Source organism: Talpa occidentalis, unplaced genomic scaffold (genome assembly GCF_014898055.3).
Source record: "Talpa occidentalis isolate TD23 unplaced genomic scaffold, MPIMG_talOcc4v2.1 talOcc4.17, whole genome shotgun sequence".
Taxonomy (NCBI): Eukaryota; Metazoa; Chordata; class Mammalia; order Eulipotyphla; family Talpidae; genus Talpa; species Talpa occidentalis.
Window position 1 is genome coordinate 8,181,125 of NW_023601754.1, and position 19,630 is coordinate 8,200,754.

At 41.6% G+C, this 19,630-nt stretch overlaps 2 protein-coding genes across 8 annotated transcripts in view; both read left to right on the top strand.

Moving 5' to 3' along the window:
- Positions 1-19,630, top strand: part of NFAT5 (nuclear factor of activated T cells 5) — a 139,957-nt gene that overhangs the window by 10,014 nt on the left and 110,313 nt on the right. The gene's annotated exons all lie outside the window — the stretch shown is intronic.
- LOC119249009 (leucine-rich repeat-containing protein 36-like) overlaps positions 9,632-19,630 on the top strand; it is a 29,136-nt gene continuing 19,137 nt past the window's right edge. For all 4 annotated transcript variants that reach the window (XM_037516017.2, XM_037516016.2, XM_054696957.1 and 1 more), the window contains exon 1: positions 9,632-9,721. In XM_037516017.2, the coding sequence (XP_037371914.1) occupies positions 9,652-9,721 (70 nt within the window). In that variant the 5' untranslated portion in view covers positions 9,632-9,651. The remainder of the gene's footprint in view (positions 9,722-19,630) is intronic.

Sequence of the window (19,630 nt, forward strand, 5' to 3'; positions counted from 1 at the left end):
CCCTCCCGTGCATCTGGCCTGTACCCCGGTTCTCGTATAAATAAATAAATAAATCTTTAAAAAAAATGAAGTGCCAGGAAGGTGACTGAGAGGCCAGACAGGTTTGCATCAGGGAGCGGGCAGGCTTACTGAGTTAAGATAAGGGATAACAACCTGGCAGTATTTTGCTGAGAAGTGAGAAAAAGAAAGGAAAATGATGACTGTTCACAGGAGTCACTGGACAGGGTGGGGTACAGTAGGCAGAGATGTACACTGAATCACTGCCTCTGTGCCTCACATGTGGTCTATTTCAGGTGCAGGCAGACTGAAGGAGAGGAAGGTGAATCTAGGGCAGTAAACAAGAGTGAAGAGTGAAGGACTCTAAATTGGGAAGAGGAGTTTGTTTTATATGCTGGTCAGGAGAAGCCATTGAAGGATTTAAAACAGAAATTGTGACTTTTTATTTATGCATACAAGAACTGGGGTACAGACCAGAGGTGTGGGAGGTGAGAATATTCACCAGAGACAGAGCGGGGAACAGAACAGGCAGACTGACTGAAATACACTGCTGAGGGGAGCAGCGGGCGAGTCAGGAGAGGACTGCTGCACCATGTGGGTAGCTCCCTAACCGGCCGGGGATCGAACTCATGCTGCAGTGGCTGCGGACAGCTTCATAGGTTGTGTCTTAACCCCTGCACCACCAGGGAGGCCCAGGAATTGTGACTTGACTGATATTCACACCATCTCCACCCAATCAGCCAGCCAACACTTACTCCATCGCCCCTCTTACTCCTTCTCTCCCTCCCTTGTTCCAGATGACCTTGTTCCCAGATCCTCTCCATGTGATCATCTTCCAAACAAGCTAATGAGTCCAAACCACCCTACCCCCTTAAACAACAGTGCTCCCCATTACCTATGCAATCATGTCTAAATTCTTCCCACTCAATGGAGGCAGCGAGTATGCACAAAAAAAAAAAAATCACAAGGACCTAAACTCAGATAGCAGGGCTTGATCCTGACTCTCTGTCACTTAAAAGCTAACATTTATTGCCTAGATACTTTTTTTTTAAAGATTATATTTATTTTTGCATAGAAGAACTGGGGTACAGGCCAGAGGTATGGGTGTGTGTGTGTTAGAGGATTCACCAGAGACAGAGTGGGGAGCAGAACAGGCGGATCCACGGAAATATAGTGCTAAGGGGAGCAGCAGAAGAAACAAGAGAGGTCTGTTGTACCATGTGGGCTAGCTCCCTACCCAGGGATCGAACCCACGCGTTCACAGTGGTAGCACTGAGACTCAACTCCTAAGCCACCAGGGAGGCCCCTGACCAGATACTTTTAAACTGAATCCTCCTTGTCCTCCCCCACAAAGTAGTCTCTGGCATTGTCCAACGAGCTTGAGAGATGTGCTAGTTGCGGGGAGAATAATCTACTTTGTAAAAATGAAATCTCCATTTCTGCTATTTCCACTAACGTAAAGTGTGAGCAGTACCATTTTTCTTAAGAAAGGTATTTTTGACAAATCTTTAAAAGGAAGAAAAAACAAATAAGTAAATCCACAAAGATGGCAAGTCCTGCCATTCAAGTCATTCTACATACTTAGCCCAGGAGTTTCAACTAGGTTGTTTTCTAAATTCTCTCAGCCTGTCTTTGCTCTGACCTCTAAAAATACAAGATGTTCTACTCACGGGAGATCATTTCAGTACAGAAAAGCACTCCCCAACTCCCTCACGCTGCCTTATTATTCTCAGTAACATCTATGTATTTATTTACAGTCAGTCAGTCTTGCCTAAGATGAAGAGGGTCTTTGATGACCCTACTTGTTTTGTTCTCTGCTGTATTTGCAACCCCAGCAACGCCTATGGATCTCAGTATGTTTTGTGGAATGAATGAATGAACAAATAACACTCCAGAGAGTCTAAGCTTCCAGGTGTCGTTTGGCTTTGCTGACTGGAGTCACCACAGAGTGTGTGTGCTGGTCTCCTATGGCTTGATTTCATCCACTTCTATCCACATGAATATTACTTCCAGGATGTTTACTCTTCATATGTTATAACCAGAAAATTACATGAGCAGGATTTCTTTAGGGGAATACAGGTCTGAATTCAGATGGCTAATTAAGCATAAGGATAATTAATGTTTTTGAACTAGATAGTAGTGAAAAAATATGTCAATCAGAAGCAATATAAGACTGATGGCATGGGGGTGAGTGTGTATGTATGTGACTGCCAAAAGATAGCTTGCAAATGTACTCTGCTAGCAGAGCTCTGAGACTTGATGGAGCTTTTCCAAAACAGCAGGTCTGAAATGCCTTATGCTCTGATATGGGATGCTGGAAGGAATGTGATAGTAAGCAAGCTTGGGGGGCTTGCAAATCTCCTATTGCCTTGTAAAGACAAGGAGAGCCAGCACCATTGTGAAACTCAAGGGAAGCAAGGCTAGTAGAACAAAAGGATAAGCAAAACAGCTGTTTCAGGCAAAGCAGCCAAATAAGACAGAGCTCTTGGTATTTCAAAGCTGACCCTCCACTGCCGGTGGCTCTGGTCTCTTCAACCTAGAGAAGTAGATTCAGCATTCAGGTAGAAGTAGAGTCAGCATTAAATGTTGAATGAAATACACTGCGGAGGGGAGCAGCGGGCGAGTACGGAGAGGTCTGCTGACTCTCCCCATTTAATGTTGGCAGGATCTTGGAGATGAAGGGGATGAAGGATCTTGGAGATGAGTTTTCCATAGATGACAAGCTTCCCATCCTCAGCCTTGACTGTGCCACTCACTGAATTTGCCATGGGTAGCATCATACTGGATCACGCAGACCATGTAGTTAGGTCAATGAAAGGGTCACTGATGGAAACAATATCCATTTTGCTATAGTTAAAAGTAGCCCTGATGACCAGTCACCCTATCTGGTCAAATTCATTCACCATTGTGTCTCAGGGATGTGGCTGGGACAGGAAGAGGCAGCAGTCGAACTGGGAGGAACAGACAGCCTAGGACTTTTTAAAAAATATGGCTACTAGATGGGCCTCCCCAGTGGCACAAGGGGCTAAGCACCACACTGTGAAGCAATCCAAGGCCTCTGCAGAACGAGTTCAATCCCCGGCTAGCCAGGGAGCAGCCCACATGGCTTGGCAGACCTTTCCTGTCTCGCCCGCTGCTCCCCTCAGCAGTGTATTTCAGTCAGTCTGCCTGTTCTGTTCCCCGCTCTGTCTCTGGTGAATCCTCTCACCCCCCACATCTTTGGACTGTACCCCAGCTCTTATATGCATAAATAAATAAATCTTTAAAAATAAATATGGCTACTAGAAATTTAAAATTACACATTAGGCTCATATATGTGGCTCACATCATATTTTTACTGGATCATCCTAGGTTTTCCCTAAAGCTAGGGAAATTCTATTAAAATAATGCCTGGTGGGGCCTCCCCGGTGGCGCAGCGGTTGAGCGCTGGTTGCGAAGCTGCGCGCGGCCTCTGTGGCGCCGGTTCGATCCCCGGCTGCTCCCGGCCACCGGAGGAGGGTCCCACATGGCGCGCAGACCTCTCCTGCCGCCGCTGCTCCCCTCAGCAGTGTACTTCGGTCCTTCTGCCTGCTCTGCTCCCCGCTCTGGCTCTGGTGAATTCTCTCACCCTCCCGCGCTTCTGACTGTACCCAGTGCATGTATAAACAAAACAAACAAAGAAACCAGCAAAACAATAAATAAAGCATGCCTCTATAAAAAAAAAAAAAAAAAAAATGCCTGGTGTTCAGAATGCTCTCAATAAATACTGGCACTAAGTTGGGAAGCCTGAAAAGAGTCATTAGACTAAGAATTGGCAAACTGATTTTTTTCCAAGCAAAGTGTTTGCACATTTAGGCAAGAACCCAAGTATCTGGACAGACCTTAGCAATGGGGAACATGATAGAATTGTGTGAGTCTAGGTGGCAATGGATTCTCCAGCTGTATTTACACTCTTCCAATGAATAAACACTTCAGCTGGGCCTGCCCAAATGTTTATTTGAAAACACAACTTGCAAAGCACAAGCACTTGTTTCACAGTCTGTTTTAGGGAGGCAGATTCACACTATTATTCAAATACTTCTACTGTTCATACAACTGGAACTTGGAACTGAACCAACTCCTTGGCCACTTAGTTGTTACCTTCCACTTACAAGTTGCTAAAGATCTATTTTGTTTCAATTTAGGAAATGAGAATAGCAAAGGAGTTAGAGGGTTTGATAAACTGTGTGTGTATATATATATATATATATATATATATATATATATATATATATTTGGCTTGTGTTCTTTAAAATGATTCTTCCAAATATTGTCTTGATCTCTGATTTTCTTTTTTTTTTTTTTTTTTTTTTTAAAGATTTATTTTTATTTATTTATACAAGCACTGGGTACAGTCAGAAGCGCGGGAGGGTGAGAGAATTCACCAGAGCCGGAGCGGGGAGCAGAGCAGGCTGACTGAAGTACACTTCTGAGGGGAGCAGCGGGCGGCAGCAGAGGTCTGCGCGCCACGTGGGACCTCCTCTGGTGGCCAGTGAGCAGCCGGGGATTGAACTGGCGCTGCAGAGGCTGCGGGCAGCTTCGCAACCCAGCGCTCAACCGCTGCGCCACCGGAGGCCCTGATCTCTGATTTTCTGCAATGAATAAGTTACTCCCTCCTTTTGCCCACAATATGGCATCTTGGCATAGAGTTATCAGTAATCCTGACATGCCAGGCATTAAAGTGACTTTAAGGGCCTCTCTCCTGGTGCAAAGGGCTAAGCACAACACTATGAAGCAATCCGCAGCCTCTGCAGCACGAGTTCGATCCCCAGCCGGCCAGGGAGCTACCCACATGGTGCAGCAGACTTCTCCTGTTGTGCCAACTGCTCCCCTCAGCTGTGTATTTCATTCAACCTATTCTGTTCCCCACTCTGTCTCTGGTAAATCCTTTCATCCTCTGCACCTCTGGCCTGTACCCCAGCTCTTGTATGAATAATAAATAATCTTTAAAAAAATAAATAAAGTGACTTTGAAGTCTCCTGTAAACAATTCTGTTACTCCATTCCTGGGGCAGTTGAAAAGATTTTGAGGTAGGTTGCTTTGAAAATAAAGGAAAGACTACAATAACAACTTGAACTGGAATATGTTATGGGTTTTGATTTCCAAATATCTAACTTTAAAGAGAAAACACTGAATTATTTAATGAGGAGTATCCATAAAAACATGTTTTATGAAATGTTCTCATTCCTATATAACCCAGATATGCACAATTTATCTCAATTTTCTTCTAAGCAATATTGAGAAGGCAGAATTGTTAGTCTTCTGAGCTGTATTCTAATTTGTTGGGACAGTGCTGATGGAGAGAGTAAACAATACCTTGTTCAGACAGTGGGATTAATATGAAATACGGTCAATCGTCCTTCCCAGTAATAATATTTGAGCTCTTTCTTGTTTAAAAAAAAAAAGTCATTGTTCAAAAACTAAAAATAAACTACCTAAGACACAGAAGTTTTGATTTCCTTAGTTTGAAGAAAAATTAGGAAAGAAGGCAATATTCCTTGATGATACTTAAATGGCCTGTGAGAAAAGATATTTAAAGCTCTTACAAGTAGAAAACAGAGGTGTGAAGACAATGGAAAGATTCTGTAGTTTGGATGATGCTTTGCTTTACCATAAATATCTACCTAATCTACCTAACAGGCACAACGAGAAATTAACATTCTGATAGATCTTTTAGATTTTAAATCTCAGACTCGATGGGCATATAAAATTCTACAATTTCAAAAATTTTCTCCTTTCCAAATTTAATTACAAAAGCAGCCATATGCAGCAACATGGATAGAGCTAGAAAGGATTATGCTTAGTGAAATAAGCCAGAAGGAAAAAGAAAAATATTGGATGGTTTCACTTAAGGAGAAATATGGGGGAACCAAATGAGGGATCAGGAAAAAAAATAACAATAAAAAGAAAATTAGCAGGCAACTATAAATCAGAGATATTTTGCAAAGGAGGGGGAGGTGGAGGAATCAAAACAGGGGAGAGAAGAGCACCCAGGACTATGGTGATGGTTCACAGGTGAACTGGTGGTGGGAATTTTTCAGGGAATATACCTAAAGGAGAAAGCATACAAGTATGCATTGTACAAAAATGAACAATGTAAAATATACTAAGATAAATAAATAGATGGATTAATAATAATAATAAAAAAGCAAGAAGAAGCTTCAATCGGAATTTACAAGAGTCAAGGGCACCCTCTCACCGGGTGGTAAGTCCCATCCTGGATCCCTGGTGGCTGCTGGTATAGATAAGACAATGAGGAAGAAATCCTTTATTCAGAACATGCAATAAAGTGTATTGTTTATTACTTTAACTCTTATCACAGTTGCCTATTAAGAGGGTCATCTCAGCAACCAATCTATAAAAGGACAAAATATTTAGTGATGTAAGATGTATGTTACTTATCACCACTCCTGCAAAAGAAGAGACTCTTACCTGTAGCAAAGGCATGAGCTGCAAACCCAGTGCTTGTTCATAGAGCAAGTTCAGTTCTGCACAACTGGAGAAGGAGAGCTTGGAGGTATAGAGATAATAGTGCACATGCCTAAATGTGGAACCATCTCTGTCGATGAATAATCTCTGGGTTTCTGAAGAGGTCAAGGCTGAAGCCTCTTTCCACAGCAGGGAGTCTGGGAACTGAGTGAGTTTGCTTCTAGGAACTGAGAAATGCCAGCCCCCAACATTGAAATGAAACAAATCCTCTGCTGATTCATGAGGCATGCCAGACTCCTCCTAAAGGGTGAATGAAAAGAGAGCAGTGTAAAGAAAAGGAATTAAACATCAAATATATTGAAAACTATCTATTTGTATATGATGTGATCTTGCCTATAGAAAATCCTAAGGAATTTGGGGCCTCCCTGGTGACTCAGGGGTTAAAGTCTCAGAGCTATCAAGCTATCACCCGCCTATGAGGCATGAGTTTGATCCCCAGCCAGGAGCCAAGGAGCTAACCCACATGGGCACAGCAGGGCCAAGCTAATCCACACGGTGCAGCAGACCTTTCCTGTCTTGCCCCCTGCTCCCCTCAGCAATGTATTTCAGTAGATCTGCCTGTTCTGCTCCCCACTCTGTCTCTGGTGAATCTTTTCACTCCCTGAACCTCTGGTGCACACTCCAGTTCTTGTATGCATAAATAAGTAAAATAAATCTTTAAAAAAAAAAGGAAAATCCTAAGGAATTCACTAAGAAATTATTATAAATGAAAATGAATTCAGTAGGATTGAAGAGTGCAGACTGATATAAAAATAACTTATATTGATACACTATAAATGAACAATCCATAAATGAAATTAATAAAATAATAGCATCAAAAAGAATAAAATAATTAGGATTAAATTAAACAAAGTGTCATATTTGTACTCTGGAAGCTGCAAAGCATTGTTCAAAGAAATTTTAAAAGACCTAAATAAATGGGAAAACATTCCATGTTCAAGATCAGAAGACTTGAAGTTATTAAGATGGCAACATCCTCCAAATTAACCTGCAGATTCAACACAATCCCTATAAAAGTCCCAGCTGTTTTATTTTCCTGCAAAAATGGACAAGCTGACGTTAGAATTCACCAGGGGCTCCAAGTCATCCAAACAATTTTTAAAAAGGAAAACAAAATTTGATGATTCACAATTTTCACTTTCAAAACTTACTACAAAGCTACAGTAATCAAGACAGTGTGCTATTGGCATAAAAGTAGACATACAGATATGTGGAACAGAATTGAGAGCCCCAAAATAAACCCTTACTCTTATGGTCCATTGAATTTTGACAATGGACTGAAGACAATTCAATGGGTAAAGAATAGCCTTTTCAAAAATGGTGCCGGGACAACTAGACATCCACATGCAATAAAAAAAAGAGGATATACTGATGAGTAGATAGAAGAAAGGATAGAAGAGCATGTGATGAAACATACAGTAAAATGTTAATTGTAGGATCTAGGTGGTTGCTGTGTATTCAAGTGCATGTGTTGCTATGTGTGTGATTCTTTCAACCTTTCTGAACATTTCAACATTTGCATTAAAATGGGGTATATACATGGGTGAAGAGTGTTAAAGTAAGAAATGATTGCTCAAGAGAGGAAACACTCTTTTCTCCAACAAAACCTATTTTGACAGCTGAGGAAGGAAAATAAATGTATGAGATAAAGGAGGCGCCGGAGTTCTTAGAGTAAGCCTGTTCCAAATATTCAGATATAGAGAGGAGCAAATACATGCCACATGTGAGGCTAGAAAAATTACAGATGGCAAAATGATGTCATGACTCACAGAAGCAGAGCTGGAAATGATTATCTCTTGAGCTAACCTAGGTTTTTGATTCCTGGTCCTTCTACTCATGGCTAAGGCTTCTACTCATGACAAGCTGAGAGTAACTAAGAGCCTCCTCTAGACCAGAAAGCAAAAATACGCATTTTTTGTTTGATTTTGCCTTCTATTCTCCTTAAAGGCAATTAGCTGAGAATTCAGTAAAAGTGCTCTGCATGTGCAGATTTTGTATGCCAGAGAAAATTCACTCCTTGAATGTGAGCTACAGTTCTGGTCTCAGTTCCTCTTTTCTTACTAAGGATAGGGTATGACAAGAGGGTCTGGGCTGAAGACCTTGCTTCCTTCTTATTCTCACATGTCCCATCTACAGATGGGCTCTCAAGAGGTGCCTGCTGCACTGGGGGAAGGGGCTGAGGATGTGACAGCTCTTTGCATGCAGAGTTTTCTTCCCAAAGAGTTTTTAGATGCTCGTTAGTCCAGAGTCATCCCAGCCTGGGGAGAGCGCTCAGTCACCGCCATTTTGCCAGCCTATGGTGCTTGAAGGAAGGCTTCTTGCTACACCGATTTCAGGAAATGGGGTGTCCCTACTACAGTCATCCCCAAAGAGTATCACCCTTTCCCACACAGATCCCTCTCCTCCAAAAGAGCTCCTTCCAAGGCGACTTAGAACCATCTGGATTTAGATTTAGAACCACGCTAGAACTATCTCATGCTCTAAAGACACGACCTCAGGGCCAAGTGCCCCAACGTCTCAGATGGGGGGTTTCCCATCAAACCTCAGAGAGCTGCCCACGGCCCGGCCCCGCCCGCAACACCCCTCCCGCCCCACGCCAGCCCCTCCCGCCCCAGCTCTGGATCCCCCGCCCCATGTGCCCACCCCCGCGCCGCAGAGCCAGCAAGGAGATAGATGCAAGACCTTCAAGGGGCAAGTTGCGCATCCCAACCCCTCAGACCTGGAGGCCCCCGAAGCCTTAAAGCCAGAACACTTCACCCCTCAAAGCAGGCGCGGCCTTCACCTCCCCAGGCAGGCCCACGCCCCCAGCGCGCTCCTCAGCCCCACCCACAGCCCTGACCCTTGACCGCAACGACCCCCACTCGCCGTTTTGGTTTTGGGGTGCCCCTGGGTCAAAACCAGGGCCGGATTCCTACCATGGTCAGGCTCCAGTGGCGCGGGGGCAGGCGCGTGACCCCGACAATAACGGTCCCTGGGAGCTCCCGAGCGCGCGCGGAGGGGCGGGGCCTGCCTGGGGGCGGGGCCTGCCTGGGCGGGGCCTGTCCGGGGCGGGGCCTATCTGGGGCGGGGCTTCAAGGGGCGGGGCCTGTCGCGCGCGGAGCGGTCTCGCGGGAGGCGGCAGGTGAGCGGCGCGGCTGACGGGCGGGGATGGCGGAGCAGTGGGAGCTGGATGAGGAGGGCATCCGCCGCTTGGGGTCACTGACCCTGGAGCAACCCGGTAGGGCCGGGTCGGGAGCGCGGGGTTTGAGGCTGAGGGGAGAAAATTGAGTTGGAGGCGGGGGAACCTGAGGGAGAGGCGGGGGGACCTGAGGGAGAGGCGGGGAACCTGAGGGAGAGGCGGGGGACCTGAGGGAGAGGCGGGGGGACCTGAGGGAGAGGCGGGGAGCCTGAGGGAGAGGCGGGGAACCTGAGGGAGAGGCGGGGGACCTGAGGGAGAGGCGGGGGGACCTGAGGGAGAGGCGGGGAGCCTGGGAGAGGCGGGGGGGGTGTACCCCCTGAGGGAGAGACCGGGAGCCTGGGGGAGAGGCTGGGGGACCTGAGGAAGAGGTGGGGGGGGACCTGAGGGAGAGGCGGGGGAGCCTGAGGGAGAGGCGGGGGAACCTGAGGGAGAAGGGTGGGGGGGACCTGAGGGAGAGGCGGGGAACCATGGCGGACGCCCCCGAGGCGGAGGAGGGTCTTTGAGGCTCCAAAGTGGTAGTTGAGGCAGAAAATTGATCCTGAGGTGGGTATGGAGGAGCTGGAGTCCCAGGGACGTCTGGGGCGGGGAACTGAGGAGCGGAGTCTGAGGTGGAGAAAAGGAAGCAAGATTAAGAAAAGGGATCAGGACGCTGCAGCGGGGTCACAGGGACCCGGACCGTGTGAACTAGTGCGAGGACCCTGAGCCCCGAAAGGGCCATTGCGGGGAGAAGGGCGCTTGAGGTGGGGGTGCTGTTGAGGCGGCACCAGGAGTCTTAATGGGGCAGTTCCTGAAGCTTCCCGCCCGGGGGGCTTGACCTGCCCTGTCCAGCCTGCACCTCAAGAAAACGGCGTCATCGTTCTGAACCTCCTGGACTGGAGCTCCTTCTGGGAGACGCGGTGGCTGGTGTAGCCGCTGGGCGCTTGAGGTGTGAGGTCTGCGCCCCAGCCCGACTCCTGAGGGGAAACCTGAGTGACCTGGGCTTCGGCTCGCACCACTTGCTCTCTGAGTTTCGGAGAAGTACAGATTTTGGAGAAGTTATCAGCACTCTTATTTCAACTTTTACTCTCCCCAAATTCACGACACCATTGATGACAGGGCCTGGCACTATTTCATCCCCTAATAAGCCTCTGGAGCAGATGCTGCTATTGCTTCCATGTTTAGATGAGTAAAGTTGTATGTGGAGGCTTGCACAGCCCGAAGAGATGCAGCCAGGGTTTATTAACTCAGGATTCGGATTCCAGAGCCTGTGCTTTAAACATAACAAAAAGTGTTCTTCTTTTCTTCTTCTAGCGTTTTTTTATTTGTGGAATATGAAATAACTTGGCTCATATTAGTAGTTTTATTTTAAATTATTTTTGTTGAAATTAGTGTGTTCTAGTAACAGATATTACATGTGAGAATAAAGAGGGTACACAGTTTGCCTGCTTCTGGAAATCCTTCCTTCACCCCCTTCAGATCACCAAAAATAATGGTTTGGTGTGAGTACAAATTGATGTAGGTATTTCAAGTTTAATTTTTCTTTTCCAAACACTTTCAAAAGCATTCAAAAACACTATTTTAAAGGTTGGTTAAGAAAGGCTGTATTAAAAAATAAAGCCTTGCAATAGGCAATCTAGAAAAAAATAATATTTGGGATGAATAAAGGGGGCATGATCACAAATAGAATGAAGATTTAAACTAGAATAAAATTCAGTGATTTTGAATTAAAAAAAAAGAAAGAAAGAGAGGAAGGAAGGAAGGAAAGGAAGGAGGGAAGGAAGGAAGGAAGGAAGGGCAGAAAAGGCTGTATTGGCCTGGCACACTTTTGCACTTTTTCTTGCATTTTTTTAAAATAAAAACTTAAGTCAATTTGATTTTTTTAAAAGATTTATTTATTTATGCATACAAGAGCTGAGGTACAGGCCAGAGGTGTGGGTGGGGGGGGGGACGGTGAGAGGATTCACCAGAGACAGAGTGGGGAACAGAACAGGCAGATCCACTGAAATAAACTGCTGAAGGGAACAGTGAGTGTTTCAGCAGAGGTCTGCTGCGCCACATGGGTAGCTCCCTGGCTGGCTGGGGATCGAACTCGTGTTGCAGTGGTTGCAAAAAGCTTCATAGGTTGCGTCTTAACCCCTTGCACCACCAGGGAGGCCCAGTCAATTTGGTTTTGGAGGAGGCTCACAGACCTTTCATTTTCCAGATAGAATAATAAGTGGCAGATTTTTTTTCACTTAGTTTTGTTTGCTTGTTTTCATTAAGTCTTTTTATTTTATTTTTTTTTTTTTAAGATTTATTTATTTATTTATACAAGCATTGGGTACAGTCAGAAGCGCAGGAGGGTGAGAGAATTCACCAGAGCCAGAGCAGGGAGCAGAGCAGGCAGAAGGACCGAAGTACACTGCTGAGGGGAGCAGCGGGCGGCAGGAGAGGTCTGCACGCCATGTGGGACCCTCCTCCGCTGGCCGGGGAGCAGCCGGGGATCGAACCGGCGCTGCAGAGGCTGCGGGCAGCTTCGCAACCCAGCGCTCAACCGCTGTGCCACCAGGGAGGCCCCATTAAGTCTTTTTAATAGCAAAATTGTGCACACTATGACAATTCAAACAGTACAAAAGGGTTAAAATAAAGAATATTATTCCTATTCCCTCTTTCCATACCTTTCTTATTGCTTTTACAAATATGCACTTATGTATCTTTTTTTTTTTTTAAAGAAATACAGCATATGTGTAGTTTGGCTTTCAAGGAAAATACATGTTACTACCAATGTAAGGTAGATAGTTTTCAATTAAATGAATTTGCTGGTATGTGCTTTATAAAATTCTGTAGAAACCACAGTGGTCACCTTTGGAGAGAACTTTATTTTTATTCTTCACTTTCCTGTACTGTTGGAATATTCTGGCTATGTAATAAGTATTTCTGACTTTTAGGTGAACAAATGGAGAATCTTGGTGCAATTATAGATCTTTTTATTTGTTTTCTTTTTCATATTTCTCTATACTAAAAATTTCTAATATATCTTTACATTGTTCCTTATCATCCTTATCATCCAGAAAAATTTCACCTTATAGTAGTCAAGTTTATTTTTCTAGTATGATTTGTGCTCTTTGTGTCTTATTTATGAGAATTTTCCCTACATTGATGTAATAGGTTCCTGCATTTTTTTCCCCTAAAAATTCTGCTACCTTGATTTTTACATTAAGTCTAATCTAGATGCAGTTTATTTTTATATATGATGTGTGATATGTTATAATTGTATTTTTTTACACCAAATACCCAGCAACCAATTTGTAGTGGTATGTCTGCTATTTAAGTTCCTTTGTGAACAGGGGTCTATCTCTAGACTGTGTTCTGTTGTATTTTGTTTGGCTATTCCACCAATATCACACTTTTGTAATTACCATGGCTTAACAGTCAGTTTTAATACCAAGTAAAGTCTGTGCCCTTTCTCGCTTTACCTTCTTTTTCCTCCTTCAAAATTGTGTGGGCTATTCTTGACCCTTTATTCTCTCTTAAGAATTGTACAATCAGATTATCAATTTCCATTAAAGTATTTTAAGCAGGAATGTGACCTGATCTGATACTAATCTTTAAAATATGACTCTCACTTCCTAGAAACCTGTATAGTAGTCTAGAGAAGAGAATGAATAGCTGGGACTAGGAGGATGACAATGGCGATTAAAAGAAGACAACAAAATTCAGTTATATTTTGTAGATGGCATAGGACTTATGAAAGGATTTAACGTAGAAAATGAATAAAAGGAAGATTCAAATATAACAGTCTTGGTTTAAGCTGTTGCGTGATGGATGGTGGTACTATTTATTGAGAGGGAGAGAGAGCAAGGATTGTGAGCAAAACAGGTTTGGAGCAGGGGAATCAAGAGCATGTTAAGTTTAAAATACCTATGAAACACTCAAATGTGAGGTATTTCCTAAGTATTTGGATATTGGAGGCTATCTCAAGGAGTGGTCAGGTTAAAGATACAAAATTTGGAGACATTAGCAAATTGGTGGTATTGAAAACCTGGAGAGTGGATGACCTCACCTAACTAGAGTCCTTTAATTCATTAGTGATTACAAAATGATAATTTTCTAATTCTTATCTTTCATTTTTATTAACTGTAATACTTCTATAAAGAGAAGTTTCCTGACATCAACTATTTGGTTATCCTTACTTACAATTTATATTGGAAAGGCAGGATAAATGCTCCATTTTTTTCTCCTTATTTACTATCTTTTGGAAGAATGAGTTGTTTTCTTAGCATCCTCCAAAGGTGAGCAATGGAGGTTGTTTTCTTTGTATCATTATAAATTCATGGATTTAAATGGTTTTGGTGTGTTACAACCCATTGCAGTTATTATCATAATTAATGTTGAACTTGTCCCAACTTCAACTAGTGGGAGATCTTTCAAGTTGATTCCTGGTGTCTTTTTTGTTTTGCGTTTCATTTACTTGAAACTTTTTCATCATCATTATAAACAAGCTTATTAAAGATTACAAATTCAACTCCCAGGTGAACTATAAATGGCTTCTTGCTATAGATTACTTGATATGTTATTTTCATGTTTTTGCCTATTGGGATTATGTAGCCCATATATTAAACTTGGAAGATTGTTCTGTTTTTCTTGACATCTATGATGTGCAATGTTTGATTTGTTCTATATTCCTTGTTTTTGTTCTATATAAACGTTGGAAGCAAATGCATAAATCTCTTAAAAGACCTGCACTTCATATGGATCATAAAAGAATGGCCCTGTGGCAGTTTATCATTTGAATGATAATTTGGGTTCCCTTTAAAATGTTAAAATATCTGCTTTTCAGAATAGAATGCAGTGAAAGGCATGAGAGGAGCTGTTCGGTACTGATAAAATCAAAATTGACCCAGAACCTCTCCTTCCCCTCCCCAATAAAACTGCCAAGAAGCTGTCCCAAGAAGCCAGGAAAAAAATTTTGGTTTTGCTTTTTTTTTCCCTACATGTAATTTATATTCTATATAAAATGTAAAGTATATAATTCATTGTCACCTAGTGCATTGTGCAAATATTGCTACTATCTAGTTCTAGAACATTTTCATCAATCCAAAAGGAAACCCTGTACAGTTAGGTGGTCATTCTTCATTTCTAGCCCTCCTAACCCCTGGAAACCACGAATGTGCTTGCTGCCTCTGTAGCTGTCCCTGTTCTGGATATTTCAGATATACGGACTCATATATGATATATGGCCTTTTGTGTCTGACTGCTTTTACTTAGTATAATGTTTTTAAGGTGTATCCATATTTTAGCATGTAAAGATAATTATTTTTTTAATTAATAGACTTAGATTTACAGAAAAATTGAGCAGAAAATATAGTTCTCATATACTTTTCTCCTCTCACATCTCCCTCATAACGTCCCCTCTTAATTTCCCCTATTATTACCTTGCTTTAGTGTGATCACATTAGCCAATATTAATACATTATTATTAACTAAAATCTGTAGTTTACATTAGGGTTGACTTTTTGTTTTGTACATTTCTACCAGATTTGACAAATATGAAGTATTGTGTCCACCATTACAGTATCAAACAGAAAGTTTCATTGACCTGAAAATTCCCAGTCTCCACTTGTTCTTCCTCCTCTTTGCTCATGGAACTCCTGGAACCGCTGATCTTTTGGCTGTTGCCTTTTTCAGAATATCAAATGGTTGGAATTACACTGTGTAATCTTTTCAGACTGACTTCTTTCACTTTCACAATACATATCTTAGGTTCCTCCTTGTCATTTCATGATGTAATAGCTCATTTTTTTTTATTAGTGAATACTGTTCCACTGTGTAGATGGAACATAGTTTATTTCTACGTTTACTTATAAGTAAGTAGACCCTCTTGGACACTTCCAAGTTTTGGCACTAATGAATAAAGCTGCTATAAACTTTCACATGCAGGTTTCTATGTGGACAAAGTTTCAACTTGGGTAAATACCAGGGAGCATGATTGCTAGCTCATACAGTAACTGTGGTTAGCTTTGTAAGAAAATGTCAAATTGTCTTCCAGAAATGCAAATCTTTGCATTTCCAGCAGCAACACATGAGAGTTTCCCATGCTATGGTTTAAATGTTTCATTCATTTCAATTCATATGTTGATATTCTAGTGTGCAATGTGATGATATTAAGAGATAGGGATGTTGGGAACCTGGAAGAGCTTTCCAGAGAACTCTATCATGTGGGCACCCTGTTCTTGATTTCCAGCTTCCAGAACTGTTAGAAATAAATATTTTTGATTATAGACCACCCATTCTGTAGTACATTGTTACAGCAGTCTAACAGACTAAGATACCCCACATCCCTCCCAACATTTAGTGGCGTCAGTGTTTTGGATTTGGGCTGTCCTAATAAGTGTGTAGTAGCAGTTCATTGTTTCAGTTTGCAATTTCCTAATGACTTAATGATGTTGAGCATCTTTTCATATCTTTGCCATTTATGTATCTTTTTGGTTAGGTTTCTGTTGTCTATTTTTTCATTAGCTTTTTTGTTGTCTTATTGTTGGTTTTAAAAATTCTTTATGTATTTTGGCTATCAGTCCCTTTTCAGATATGTGTTTTGTTTGCATATATCTTCTCTTACTCTGCATCTTGACTTTCCCTTCTCTTTACAGCATCTTTTACAGAGCAGAGGCTTAGATTTTAATAACATCCCACTTTTCAAGTTTTTCTTTTATAGTTCATGCTTTTGGTGTTACATTAAAAACTTACTGCCAAACCCAAGATCACTAAATTTTCTCCTTAATTATCTTTTAGAAGCTTCAGAGTTTTGTGTTTTATGCTAAGAACCATTTTGAATTTTTTGTGAAAAATTGTATGGTCTGTGTCTAGATTATTGTTCTTTTTCTTTCTTTCTTTCTTTCTTTCTTTTTTGTCCAGTTGTTCTAACACCATTTGTCAAAAGAGTAACCTTTTCTATTGAATTGCCTTTGTTCCTTTGTCAAAGATCTATATTTGGACTGTATCTGGGTAGGTCTATTTTTATACTCTATTTTTGATCTATATTTGGACTATATCTTGGTAGGTCTATTTTTGTAGTCTATTTTTGATCTGTATCTTTTTTTCAACACCACCCTGACCTGATTACTATAATTCATGTTCAAAGTTAAGTAGTATCAGTTCTCTTTGTTGTTTTTCTTCTTTAAGGTTGTGTTGGCTATTCTAGGATTTTTTCCTTCCCACATAAACTTTAGAATCAGTTTGTTGATTTCTACAAAATAACATGCTGGTGCTCCGTTTTATGGCTGAGTAGTATTTTATGGGTATATATACCACATGCTGTTCATTCATGCATCCTTTGGTGGATAGACATTTGAGTTGTTTCTACATTTTGGCTGTTGTGAATAATACTACAGTGAACATGATGTACAAATAAATATCTGTTAGAGTCCTTCCTTTAAATTCGTTGCATATATTTACCTAAAAGCGGAATTGTTTTGTTGGGTTTTTGTGTGTTTGTTTAATTTTGCTCTGGTCTTCATTTCTGAAATTACCTTATAATACTATTTTTTATTATTTAAAGAGTTCTGTCTTTTCTATTTTCAAATCTTCTTTTTCATCAGCAATTCACAACCTTTGTGATTTCCAGATTCCTTTACACTCTTAAAAATTATTGAGGTTATCAAAGAGCTCTTGTTAAATGAACTATATCTACTAGTATTTGCCATATTAGAAATTGAAATGGTAAATTTTGAAATATTTGTTCATTAAAAGATAACTAACACACCTATTGCATGTTACATAAATACTATTTTTCAAAAATATATTTTCTGTTATAAAACAATAGTGAGAAGAATGGTATTGTTTTCTATTCTTAGAAATCTCTTAAATGTCTTAACTGAAGACAGCCAGATGATCATATCTATTGACACTTCTATATTTAATCTGTTAATGTCATTTTGGTTGAAATATATTTTTAAAAAATCTGGTCTCACACAGACATGTATTTGGAAAGGATATATTTTAATAACTTTTTCAAAGAATTGTGGATATTGTTCTTAGATATGACATAACAACTGGGTCAAAAATCCATTGCTGTATATTGCATTTAAGTGGATCTGTAACACAATCATGATTTGATTTTCAAAATTCTAGTTTTTGCTTGGAAGCTCAAGTATTAAAATTGACAAGCACTATCAGCCATTTTCTTGAAGTGACAGACTGACTGTTTACTTTTTAAGAAAATGTCTAGCATATTTTCAAGTCCAAATAACCATAGGATGTCAAGTTTTTTTTCAGGCAAAAATGGTATTCCATAGAAAAGTGGCTAGTTCAGCTCACGTCTCAAAAAATCACACAATACCTAAGTTTGCAGCAGAAAAGCTTCAGTCATACTTCCCATTTAGTCACACCATATAAAAAATGACATGTACCTCAGGGTCAGTAAAATGAAGGGTTAATAAAATTAACCTTTGTTACATTGTAACTGCTTTTTCTAGGGCATTTTTTTAGATATATATATTTTAAACAAGAGACAGGCTGAATTCTTTTTTTTTTTTTTTAAAGATTTATTTATTTTTTTATACAAGCACTGGGTACAGTCAGAAGGGCGGGAGGGTGAGAGAATTCACCAGAGCTGGGAGCAGAGCAGACAGAAGGACCAAAGTACACTGCTGAGGGGAGCAGTGGGCGGCAGGAGAGGTCTGCGCGCCATGCAGGACCCTCCTCGGGGTGGCCGGGGAGCAGCCGGGGATCGAACCAGCGCCTCAGAGGCTGCGGGCAGCTTCCCAACCCAGTGCTCAACCGCTGCGCCACCGGGGAGGCCCTAGATATATATATTTTTAAAGATTTATTTATTCATGCAAATTGAAACTGTCTTTTAAAAAACTGGAAGTGTACATTATGACGACTACAATACCAGTAGAATTTGGTACCATTGTCTTGATTCACCTGGAGGTCCCAGGAGTTTTTTCTTTGTACCATAAGTGCAAATGACAACACAGTGGAAAATCTATACAAAGTTTTAATATTATTAATTTAATTTTAATTTTTTTTAATTTTTTTTATAGAGGCATGTTTTTATTTATTTGTTTGTTTGTTTGTTTTGTTTGTTTATACATGCACTGGGTACAGTCAGAAGCGCGGCAGGGTAAGAGAATTCACCAGAGCCAGAGCGGGGAGCAGAGCAGGCAGAAGGACCGAAGTACACTGCTGAGGGGAGCAGCGGGCGGCAGGAGAGGTCTGCACGCCATGTGGGACCCTCCTCCGGTGGCCGGGGAGCAGCTGGGGATCGAACTGGCGCCGCAGAGGCCGCGGGCAGCTTCGCAACCCAGCACTCAACCGCTGCGCCACTGGGGAGGCCCCAAAGTTTTAATATTATTATGAAAATAATTTTAAAAATTTGTTTTGATTTTTTGGGCCCTTATACATGTCTCAAAAACCTGGGGGTCCCGGAACCCAGCTTTGCGAATTACTACTTTTTATTACGTTATCTCTATGCTTGTTTTGAAATTTTATGGTATAATTTTATTTGTTTTGTGGGTGTATATTTCTGGAGTGTTTTGGTTCTTTAGGGGTGTTCTGCTCTTTTTTTTTTTCACGTAAAATTTGACTTTAATACTTGTCTGTGTCTCCTTGCTAAAGTGAATTAAATTTTCCTCTACTTCTCGGTGAAAGGGTGAACCTGAATAGCTTTTCCAGTTTCAAGGTTTTGGAGCTCCCTCTTCTGTTATGTTCACAAAGTGCTAAAACTTAGGGTTTATGCTTCCTGCGATGGACGGTCTCTGCTTCCTTTCTCCTCTTGTATCTGGACCTTTCCTTTCCTTTAAACCTGTTGTCTCTGTTACAGTCATTGTGAATTCTACTCCCACCAGTTTATCCCTAATATGGGTGTTGTCTTGAAAGGGATCCTAAATGTTACTACATTGTAGAGTTTCTGGGGCCCTGACTGCTTCAGCACAATAAAATCTTCTCTCAGTCCTGTTCCCTGGCAGTCACCAGCAAATTGGATCCTGC